The 12953-nt window shown below is 29.0% G+C and overlaps 1 protein-coding gene across 6 annotated transcripts in view; it reads right to left on the bottom strand.

Moving 5' to 3' along the window:
- The window catches only part of Klc (kinesin light chain), a 394284-nt gene extending 381366 nt beyond the window's left edge, over positions 1–12918 (bottom strand). For 4 of the 6 annotated variants that reach the window (XM_075377622.1, XM_075377629.1, XM_075377627.1 and 1 more), the window contains exons 1-2: positions 12844–12911; positions 1932–2051 (exon numbers count right to left, since the gene is read on the bottom strand). In XM_075377622.1, the coding sequence (XP_075233737.1) occupies positions 1932–1978 (47 nt within the window). In that variant the 5' untranslated portion in view covers positions 1979–2051; positions 12844–12911. The other 2 variants (XM_075377626.1, XM_075377625.1) reach the window with 2 other exon arrangements.
- Positions 12919–12953: the final 35 nt, after the last annotated feature.

Below are 12953 nucleotides of genomic sequence, written 5' to 3'. Positions count from 1 at the left end.
CAGGTGTGAAACTGGCAGAAATTTACTCAAGAATGCTGAAATAGTACGGTGAAAATGTTTAACTGTAGTAACATGTATAAGTAGGTGGAACAGTTTAATTCAAGCAGAACAAGTGTGACTGACCTCCATCGCTCTGGAAGACTCTTGAAGATTCGACTATTACCCTGCAAAATCACATAAGTGATCTTATTTGGGACGACAGGCGAGTCAAAAGTTTCCCTACCTGCTAGCGTTGGAACCATGCATTTAATCATTCCAGATGTGTTGAATTATCACAAAATGTGTTTAGGATGGGTTCCAAGGTAATTGCAAAGAAAACTGGATTCACATTTGTTCTGAGCTCAAAGAACGGTTTGAAGTAGAAGGTACTTTCTAGAATAACCTATGATTAAACATGGCTACACCATTTCGAGCCCAAATCCAAACAGCAAAGTTTTGAGTGGAAACATCTGAATTCAACCAACAAAAAAAAATTCAAAACTCAATTGTGTCAGCCGGTAAAGTGATGTTGATGGTCTTCTGGAACTCTGAAGGCCCAATTTTTTATGATTATTTAGAAGAAGAACGTACCGTGAACAGTAAGTACTATTCTAACATGCTCCAACAGAATGTGAGACCCGTGATAAGGCAAAACTTCACAGTGCTCTCTCAAAAGGTGTGATACTCTTGCCTGATAACACATGCTCCCACATCATTCAGAGAACAGGAGAAACACTCAAGAAGTTGGGTTGGGAGGTGTTGCCACACTCCAGATCTCACCCCCATCCAATTTTCATTTGTTCGACCTGCTCGAAGACTTTTTGCAAGAAGATCAAAAACAACAAAGTGGTCAAAAAAACGTTACACAAACGGTTCAAACAGCAAAGTAAAGACTTCTACGCAGCGGGAATCAGAAAGCTCACAGAACGATGGGACAAGTGTCTAAATGTTGCTGGAGACTACGTTGAAAAGTAGTGTTAAGTTTCATTGTCATTGAATAAATCATTTTTTTCTCTACTTCAATTTGTCTGTTTAATTATTAAACGTCCTTTGTATATAGTAATGTAGGAGTTAACAGATAAATTAATGTAGGATAAAGTTGGTTGTGCATATGAAAATTTGATTAATACTGATAGAGTTGTTCGAGATTTGATTGAGTTACGCTCAATTTAAGCTCAACTACAGACTTTAATTTATTCCTTATTGTAAAAGAAAATTAAATTTTAAGTGAATGGTACTTTTGTACTGTTCATACCTCAAAAACATCAAGATTTCAATTTCACCCCCTCAAAATTCCACCGTGCGTGCGATCTAAAGAAGTAATACCACACCTTTCTTCCAAAAGTCAGAAAATCACCATTGTTCTAAACTACCCTTCCCATTGCAGCACACAGATCTTATTCCATTTAATTATCTAGTACACAAAGTTAGTTAAGAACTGTAACCTCATCGCTTTCATTAATAAAAATAATGACATGAAATGAAATTGCAAAAACCTGGTATTATTTTAATAGAAAAAAAGATACCAATCAAAAAGTTGCAGAGGCTAAGCCTCTGGGGATGCCAATCCCCAAGAGTCTTAAAGAATAAGACTCTGTCAGGGAGTATCTCAACTGATGAGTTTTAAAATTAATATTGATAATTAGTAGAACAGAAATGAAAATATGTTAAAAATTACTTAAAAAAGAAAAAAATATATAACTAGTATGTGAAATTCCTTATATAATAAATCATCATTAAAACACACATGCAAACTTTTACAATTATAAATAAAATAGTAATAAAAAAAATACAATAGAAACTAACATAAAAATAATTCAAAACTGCTAATTATGTTGTATGCCAAATAATGCTTGTGGTAACCGATGAAATTGATGATGATAATAATGAGATGCTGACTGTATGACTTTTATTAGCAAATAAATTGTAAAAATGTAAAACTTCAGACTCACGGATCTTGCCGAGCATCCATTGTTAGTGAACCATCAGACGAAACCATCAGTTATGATTTTATTACAAATATTACGGTAAACATATATATAAATAACTATTTAATAATGTTATAAGTCAACCTGAAAAAAAGAAAAAGAAAACATATGAATAAATTATACAATATTTTTCTCCTATTTATTATAGTATATTTTACTGAGGCAATAATGTTGTAGTTTCTCCAGTAACTATTGTAACTATTTGCAGGCTTAAATTTACAAAATGACACTAAAAAAAGAATTACAAAAAAGAGGAATTAAAAAAACAATTAGTAAGATCTGATGGTACTTACGTATTAACGCCACCGCAGCTGCAGCTTTATTTAAAAACAAAGTAGTCAATCGAATTTCGGTGGATTAAACATTAATTGGATTTGGTGCTATAAAATTAAGGTTATATTATTAATAAGTTGTATATATTATGCATATTTAAAGTTAATTATAAGAGGTTAGCGAGCGAATGTAGGTTATATTTAGTTAGGTTATTTTGATAACGTACGATTTGTCAGTACGAAGTCAACATAACCTAAACAGCAGCTGTAGCTGCGGTGGCATTAATACGTAAGTACCGATCTGACTTACGTAGATATTTCTATTAGAAGAAAAAGAGACAGCAAGATAGAAAAAATAATAAAACAGTCAAATTTCAAATTTCTTGTGAAAAGATAGAAGATATAACAGATAGAAAAGATAACACCAGCTAGATGAAAAAAAATTTAAATATCTTGAAGAATGGTTAACATCAACAGGAAAACCTATATATATCTATAAAGGAAACGGCAAGAAAGATAGAAACAGTTCATCAGATCTGCCAAAATACAAATAAGAAAGCATTATCCATTAGTGCAGTGGTAGAACAGTAGGAAGCTGAGGTAAAACCGGAAACATAGTTATACATAGAATGCTATACCACACCACCTTTTCTTACTATAGAAAAAAAGAAACATTTTGAGGCAGATTCTAGAACCAATTTCAGTAAATGGAGAATAATAGCAATAAAGATCTAAACAAGAAAACTGAAAGAATATCAACAACAAAAAAGAGAATGTTAATATAATATTACCACAATAAAAAAATGAATAAAACAGTTTAGTAAAGAAAGTAAAGGTTACTTTGAAAAAAGAGAAAAATCTTTAAACAAGTTAAGGAAGAAATAGTACATGAATATCAAAATTTGAAGATGTAGAAAATAGAAGTGATTATAGAGATAAGATATAAGGGATAAAGGACTCTCAGGTTGAAGAGAAAGGAAAAAATCTGAATTTAAAATAGTGAAGAAAGGAAAAAACATCAGAAGGAGAAATCATAATTGCAAGCTTATATGTGGTCCCTATGATACTACAACGACTTCAAAAAAATAAAACTCCACACTTTTTACTTTTTTTAATTCTTCACGTTTTGGTTTTTAGAAGTTGGAACCAAGTACATACAAACATTTTAATAGCCCTTAATCTGCTGCTAACTTTAAACAATCAAAATTTAAGATTGACTAATATCTAAAAAAAAAAAAAGCTTAACAAAAAAAAAAATTCTTAACAAAAGCTGAATATTATTAATTCTCAATTCTGTTATATTTTTACTTGCCACATACTTATTTTATTGCGTTTTACTCTCTATGCAGTTTTTCCTGTTTAAAAAAATCTGATGTGGACACCACATAATAACTTCCTTGTACGCCTATTAAATTACATATACACATTTTTTTATGCATTTAAAAACTTTTTTCATTAGAAAATGAGATACGATCCTTCAATTCTTTAATAAAGTGAACAGTTAAAAAATTGCATTGTGGTGTCCATATCAACATTTTATATTATTAGTTAATATATTAATTTTGTTTCACTTCGCTCAAGTAGTTATGTGGTGTAAGTGAGAACGTGTCAGATCCAAAACCATGGACACATCAGTTTGAATCCAACTTTCATATACATATTTGTTTTTTAACCTTTTTTTTTTAATTTAAATATATTGATTTATTAATAATTATTAACCTCCGTAAAAATTTTTGAATTAAAATGGAAAGTACATAATATTTTATTTCAGTAATAACTTCTGATCTCTTTTCATATTTTTTTTTTATTGTTATTGAATTAGTATTTATTGTAATTTTTTTTACAATCAGAGGTTAATAATTATTAATAAATCAATAAATTTAAATTAAAAAAAAAAGTTAAAAAAAAAATACACGTATATGAAGTCTGATTCGAACCAATGTGCCTTCCCCTTGTAAGATTCAAATATTTCATTAATTAAAATTTTATTTGGCTATAACTCTAGAACCAGGGAAAATAAGTACTACTTGTGATATATCGTAGAGAAGCTCTGAATGAGGGCTTATTATTGCAGTTAAGAAAAAGTCTTTGGGTTTTTTGGTCCAGTCGATTGCAATCAAAAGTGGAGGAGGTAGGTGCACAATTAGATGTTACAATAGTCCTAAATCCAAAATTTCAACATTCTACGACTAATCATTTTCGAGTTATGCGATATACTACGTATGTACAGACATCGTGCCAAAACTAGTCAAAATGGATTCAGGGATGGTTAAAACGAATATGTCTGTTGAAATCTGAAAACCGAACTTTTTTGTGATCACAATACTTTACTATGTACTAGGAAGTAAAAAATAACAAAATAAATACATTTACAAGTCCTTTTTAAATTTTTCCCTTTATAATTCCATTTCAGAATTTCAAACATCAAACTTTTCAATCTGGACTCTTTGTATCACCTGAATGTCAGTTACTTTCAGAATTTCTACCTTATAATGAACAGAGTGATCCTTTGAAGTCCAAATTAATAAACTATCGATTGCTATAAGAAAGATTGCTAACCAACTGGTTCTTTTGACCACGGATTAATAAGAAACAAACCCTTCAAAAACAAAGATTCAAAGAAAATTCTCCAACTTAGAAAAATATTACTCTTATATTATTTGAGTAAATATTCCGAACAAATTTCAGAGTTTAATCTGAACCGTTTAAAAAAAAATAAATTAACTTTTATTTCTCACTCATCCACTTAGAAAAAATCATTTCATATATATTATTTTTTCAAAGGAATATCTTGTGAATAACTATGTCAAATTTTAGTTTCCTAGCTTTCTTAGAAAAAGCACAAGTTGATAAGGCATGTATACGAGGATGTGTTAATCTGTAAAGCAAAATAAATGCTTAAACATCTTTCTTTAAAAACCTTTAAAATTTCAAATAGAGGCTCATTAAAAAACTTGCAAAAACAATTTTTTGTTTGCTTACTGTAAATATATTTTAGTAGATATTAGTCATATATAAAAACACATTTCTTGCGTCTCGCACCACAGAAGATGAGTCATACAATCAAGACACAGAAAACCTATCATAACCAACACAGTCAATATATTTAACTTTCATTAAAATGAACACAACAAAAAAACTTGCATATATTATAAAGACAACTCTAACCACAAACAAATTTAAAAAAAGTAAAGAGGTTTATTTATTTAAAAAGGGGTGAAACATTGCATACAAAACTACAAACAAAATATATATTACACTGGTCACCATGACAGGTGTATTTAATGCAGTTTTTATCCTGTTTTCAAATATGAATTTGGAATTTCTCCATCACCCACAGTTTTTTATTTTAATTTTTTTAAATATTTTAAAATGTTTTTCCATCCATTTGTTCAGTGTCAAGTGAAAGATCCTACAGCGTTGTAAATATGATGGAACCAAATGAACTAACTCAAAGGGTAGCATTGCTATTATTGTGCAGATTCGGACATGTATAAAAACCATATACAAACGTGTCTAGTGTAGCACACATTCATCAGAACAATGCCAGTTGTGAGATAGCAATGAACCAGTAAACACGTCATTGTGAGTGCTTTGTGTGTCTGAATTATTGTGTATTACATATCTACAATTTTATTTTTTTTAATTAGTCGTAAGTTACAAAATGCTTAGTTTGTTTAAATCATCCTAACAATTTTTGTTATGTATGTTGTGAAGTGATGCTCAAGCCAAACGCGAAATCTTACTCCATTAGTAAAAAAGTGTTACAAACTTTATTTTGGGTGTAAAGTCAGGGACCAAACAAGGGCCTGGTCCCCACATATCTGTTGTTTATTGTGTTCTAGGTTTCTCACTGCATAGAAAAATGGCACACAACAGGTGTCATTTGCTATCCCTGATTTGGAAGGAACCCAAAGATTACTCTTCTGACTGTTATTTCTGCTTAACAAACATTAAAGGGATTACAAAACATTACATTGCAAATCAAAACATACAGCGAGTGGTGTACCCTAACTTGAAATCTGCAATGAGACCAGTTCCACACTGTTTAACAAAGCACTTCATCTGAGCCTCATTTACTGACTCAAAAAAATCTCTCATACAAGATTTAAAGTTGTCCAAAAAACAGTCTGAAATACTTGTTTCCTGGCTAAAAGGATGAAATCTTTTTCAAAAGAATACAAATATGTACTTATCATAATCGTCATTCTGAATTAAAAACTATTTTTCTGAAGAAAATGGCTTAGTGTTTTGTAACGACAATTCTTCTCTTATAGGACATTTTGTAATGAACATAACCCAACAGAAAGGCGCTTGTCATTGATTCCTCTAAGTTAGTTTAAAAGCTGTACTTCTGTATAATGGCAATAAATTCCCATAAGTACCTGTGGTTCACTCTGTTAATGTGAAAGAAATACATGAAAACTTTAAATTTATATAGGAAAAGCTTCATTATGCAGTGTACAAATGGAATATTTGTGGTGATTTGAAGGTAATTGTACTTATTCTTGGTCTGCAGCTTAGTTAAACAAAGTACTGTTGTTTTTGTGTGAATGGGATAGTAGGGACAGAAGAAACCATTTAATTAAAAAAGAATAGCCTAAATTCTAATCACTCATTCTTGAACAGAAAAATGTGAAACATGACCCATTGTGTAATCCTAAAAATGTATATCTACCTCCGTTATATATCAAATAAGGATTAATGAAGAATTTTGTCAAGGCCATTGACAATACTCCTGGTTTGATGTACTTAAAACAGAAGTTTCCTAAAATTAGTGATGCAAAAATTAAAGAAGAAATATTTGTGGGGGCCACAAATACCCACTAATGCATGATGAAAAGTTTGAGTAACTACCGAATCACTGGAGAAAGCAGCTTGGTAAGCATTCAAAAATGTTACTCAGTTTTTTGGGAAATCAAAAGGTGGGAAATTACCGTGATATTACAAACGATCTTATAAAAATTTGGGTTGTAATATGTCCTTAAAAGTACACTTCCTGCACTCGCACCTAGATTTCTTCCCGGAATATCCTGACGCAATAAGCGACGAGCATGGGGAATACTTTCAGCAGAAGATTTCAGCTATGGAAAAGAGGTATCAAGGCAAATGGAATTCTAATATGCTGGCCAATTAATGTTGGACCATAAAGAGGAATGCTCCACAGGTGGTATATAGCAGAAAATCATCATTTTTTACTTTCTAGGAGAGTCAAATTTTGAATATTGTGTAATGTTAAGAATGCAGAAAGCATTAAAATGTTTGAAATTATAAATGCATGTCTCTCTGAAACCTTGTGTGATGGGGAAAACCGATATCATATTTGAATTCATGAGAAAAAATACTATCAGAATCACACATTTTTCTTCCTGAAACAAAAAAAATTACTTTTTGTTCCCGTGTAATCAAATTTTCACAAAAAAACATTCCAACAAATCAGATTTCTTAGAAGTTACAAACATCAGTACTTGCATTAATAAGTTCTATGAATGACAAAAGTATTTTCTCAAAATAGAAAGTGGATATAAAAGCACTTTATTCCACCAATGAATCTACTTTTTTTAACCATCTTGAAGATCGATGCTTCACATGCACAAACATCAGTGACATGAAAATCTTACATAAAATAATAAAAGGATACAAACTTTACACATTTGAGATACTCAAACGGATAACACAAATAATCATTCAAAATCATTTTTAATCGTACATAGTCTTCCAACACATTATAATAGAAAAACTTTAAACCTTACTTTGAACAGTGATCATCCAATACCCGTTCGGGTAAAACTAATTTTTAAATTATTAAATTTTTTTTTATTCTTTTACTAAAATAAATAAGATATTTCAAAACATACTCTTTAAAACTTGCAATGAACCTTATTAACAGAAAAAATTACAAATATTTTGGAAGAAAAGACTGCAACATGAATTAAATGAATGAAATGATATATTGCAAGTAAAATAAATTTTTTATACTGACTGGTACATACTAATACAATATACAGATTATGTCAGAAATAGGTACCATCCATATGCTATTCCATAGACAAAAAAAAGTTACTGCCCCATCATTTGCCTGGATGGATCAAGTAACACTGTGGTAAAATCTTAATTACAGCAGAATCACAAAATGTAACCAAAGATGACGATGATTTAATTATTTAAAATATAAACACAAAATAACATTAAGGTAAATACATGATGATAATATAAAAAATATTCAGGAAATAAATCACGATTCAGGTGGCATTACTCAAAATCATATAAGCACATATTTTATGTATATGTTGAACAATCATGCAGAGAATTCAGGGTTTCTTATTATATTCTAAAATGTACTGATAGAATAATTCTGTTTCTGTAAAAAATTCAAGTTTTTTAAATTATTTGGGTAATTTATTAAAAACTATAACAGAAGGATATACCAAAATATTGTCAAGTCACACGAAGAGTCTTGCCATCTTGTTAATTAGACGTAGATACCGCTGTTATTTTAAAAAGAATTTAAGTAACTATATTTTTTAACAAACATTACACATTCAGAAATAAAAACACGTGGCTAAGTTATTATTTTTAATACAGCCCAGTTTTTTATCTTGAAAATTTGTTTGACTTTTGGAGAGCTCCAAGAGATGAGATTACACACAGACAAATATATGTTAACATAATAAATATTTAATAATGATGATGAATATTAATAAAACACTCACTGAAGGAACTTCACTAGCCTTGAGTCGTCTTAAAGAGTTGGTTAAAGAAATTTACATAATTTCAGATAAAAAAAATAAAAATCTAATTATTAAAGGATGAATGCGGTAAAGAGTTTCCATCATGTAAATCATAAGAATAATGTTAGAAAAATATATTATTGTACTTTACCAATATTCTGGCCAATACGCCTCAAACAAGATGTTAATGTCTATTTTTTATTAAAAATTATGAATTTTTGAATTATCAATTTTTCTTAAAATCAAACAAAAATTAAAAAGAAATGAGTTTCTGATGTTTAGTAAAAAGTAAAGGTACTTGTAGATTAACCAGCATGCCTATTATTTTTACATACACAGGTATTGTATACACGTATAAAGCTATTATTTTACATATATAGCCATTATATATTATTACACATTATTTTTGTTGTGCACAAACAACAAAAATAGTAACAAGAAATAACAGTAATGAATTTGTGACAGCTACCAAATACTGAAGAGACAGCAGTACAGTTGTTTCAGGAATATGGAGTTGTGTTAACGTTCCTGAAAATGCTGACAGGATCACGGCATGAAATTATACTTCAGTGATTGTGTAAAGAGGAAATGGAGTAAAAGAACTTGTAGCTAAACTAGGCGAGTTCATGTTGAAAATCGGTTGGTGGGTAGTAGGCTTCCAATAGTTACTGTTACATGCTTCATTTATTGTAGATGCAAGCAACTTATTTCAGTAGACTTCTGCGATCGACAATTGAACATAAGTTTATGCACTATGGTCGACTGGAATATATACATGAGAAATATGTGCTTTTATTGTACATCGGTTTTTGACGGGCAAAATAGGTGGTAAGGTAATGATGCAGTTGTGGAGACTGATGAAAGTGTGATCTGGTGAAACATAAAAATAATGCAGGCAGGTTCTTCCACAACAGTGGATTTTTGGAGGAATTTGCAAAGAATGGGAATTAAAAACAGTAAAATCAGTTAAACACAAATATATTCATTATCAAGTAGATGAAATCGCAAAATCAAAAAATTGTGTCAAGTGCCTTGCTCTAAATTTTAATCAGATACATAGATATGGGCACTTGATATGTCAAAGGATACAATGGGAGTAAATAAATAACATTAAGTTAAGTGATGTAAAGAATTTATTGATAGAAGGTGTTAAGAGCAGATCCAAATACTTGGAAAAAATTTATTCAACGTGCAAATAAAGAAAAAAAAATTAGGAAGCAAACAGTCAATTTGTGTGAAAATATTATTAAAGAAATAAGATGTAAATATAGGAAATGATGACAATACTTCAATAGATAGTAGCTTATACGGTATTGAAGAAATACATTGAGGTAACGAATATTTTTTTCTGTTTTACTTGATGAAATTTTAATATAGCACTAACATACTTTCTTAATTTTTTTTATGGTATATATATCATTTTATCACAATTTTAAAATTTTTTTATTACAAGATATTGTTACTTTATTTTTACATTAAAAGTGTTTTTGTAAGTGTTTTTTTCTCAGGTCAATTGTGCTAAATTAAATTAGAATCATACTGTTATATTTTGGTTTGCTGCACGCTTTTGTGAGACAAATTATAGAAATGAAATCATAAACAATACACTATTTTTATTATTTAAGCTATTCTGTCTTTTTAAATATAAATAGAAAATATATCACAAAATGGTTCATTTTTAACCAGAATTTCACAGAAATACAGTAAATAAATTTTCTTAAAGTACATTAAATTAAAAATCTTTAATTTTTCAGAAAACCTTTATAATTTACTTAACTTTTGCACTGAATTCTGTTTTGTTCAGAGTAAGTTATAACAATGATACCTTATAACAAATGCAGATAATTTTGCATTTTTAGGTTTTCTACTTGGATTGGTTTATAATCATAATATAATATTTCCTAAGATTAGATATAATATCTAAATAAAAGTAGAATTATAACATAAAAATACAAATCATTAGTAATCAGCCCATGGGAGACTCTCACCTCCTAAGGCGAAAACAGTGTGACTATGTAATGATTAGCATATTGACTAACATTAAGTGGTCTTGAATTCTGACAAAATTTTTATGTTAATCATTTCTTCCATTTAATCTTCCTTAATAAAATATGAGTGTAAAAGCCAGCACAGCGTCATTAAAAGTTCTTTCACCTTAAGCAACAACCTATTTTCTATATAACCTAGGTAACATTTTAATTACATAAACCTGTACTTGATTATAGACAGCATACCAATAGCATAAATTGTTTTACCTTAGTTAAGCTCTAAAAAATTAAGATTGATGTAAAATGCATTGATTCCATTTAGATATTGTTGAGGCTATTTGATTGGATAAATAGTTTTTTTCATTAAATCACATTGAACTTATTCTCTATTTTATCAATAAATATTTATTTAACTCATTTTATTTGCATTCACAAATACAGTAAGGTAACAAATGATTATATTTCAGCAACTTCTTGTTTTAAGTGATTTAAGAACATTTTTAGAACATGCATATTGCTGTTATCTTTACTTTGATTTTAAATACCATTCATATTCTATTCATCATGTCTTTGCTGAAATTTAACACTAGCATTTCTACAAAACGTAGTCAATAGCGCAGTTGAGAGACTAAATAACAAATATCAGAGAACAAGAGCCATGTGCAATAATATAGTTATACTAAAAAAGGTAGTAAATTAAAAAAAAATTATAAAACAATATTTCTCCTATGTAAAAACATTTTTTTCTGTTTAACTGACTACATAATACTTTTTTTATAATACAGGAATATAAATGTTAAAGTCAATGTAGCTGAAATGTAAATGAATTCTATCATTCTTTCAATTACATTTTGACATACATACAATTTTGTGTATATAAATATCTAAATTACTTAGTTTAAAATTATTGGTAGCTGAAATATTTTTTGCTTAAATCCATGAATTAATAAGACAGCTTTAGTCCATTAAGCTTTGAATTAATAAACTGCCTCAATTCTATTGTAAATAGCCCACTTTATTAAATTTAGTTATTTAAAAAAATTCATTTTTTATAACTAACTGGATCTTATAAAACCAGCTGTAAATTTTAAAAAACTTTTAAATAAGAACAAATAAACGACGGAAAAGTAAACCAAACCAATCTCGCACAATAATGCGCAATCAGCCTATTACTTAAAACGAGGTAGCATTTAACAACTCACGACTGTATACCAAACAGACCTCCTCAAAACCCTGTTCAATGCTGGCAATTTATCAAAAATATACTTTACAAAATAGTTGTTTCATCGGATGCCTGAATAAGCAAGAATGAACACATTTTAACGACCCATAAATTACTTAAAAACAATTAATTATCAGCAACTTGGGTAACTGATAGCAGACACTGGTCATTTACTCCTATCCAGTTCTCTGATACGGCTATATTTTAATGTAAAAACAATCAAATGAAAGTTTAATGTGAAAATCGTACAATTCAATGCGGTTTCGTTTAATTCAAATAATATTAAGAATATTGGGAAATGAAAAATATATAAATAAGGTACAAATTCAAGCTAAGTTTTTATAACCTATTTTTCTGACCTATCAACTGATAAGTTCAAAACACAATCCTAAACTAGTTTACACATAAGCCTACATAAATAACTACAGTAAATATTAAATTCCTCTTTTCTACGATACGTTTTATCACCAGCATGTTTACAATAAATTAATAAATTAAATTTAAAAAATGGCGAGGACAAAATAAAAAATAACTTTTGCAAAAAGTAAATTAAATGGATTTCAGAAAAACATTTACAAATGTATAAATTACAGAAGGTAATTTAAAACTCATCAAGGCCCACATATCCAAAATAAAACAAATATTAAAATAAACGAATAATACCTCACTAAACACACAATACATTAAACACCAAAATCGCACTTCAATCCGCAATGTCCAGACAAGATGACATCTTCAAATAAATGCAATTATTTAACAAAATTGAAATAAAT

This window comes from Lycorma delicatula, chromosome 10, assembly GCF_047948215.1.
Source record: "Lycorma delicatula isolate Av1 chromosome 10, ASM4794821v1, whole genome shotgun sequence".
NCBI lineage: Eukaryota > Metazoa > Arthropoda > Insecta > Hemiptera > Fulgoridae > Lycorma > Lycorma delicatula.
This window is presented reverse-complemented; position numbering and strand designations above follow the sequence as displayed.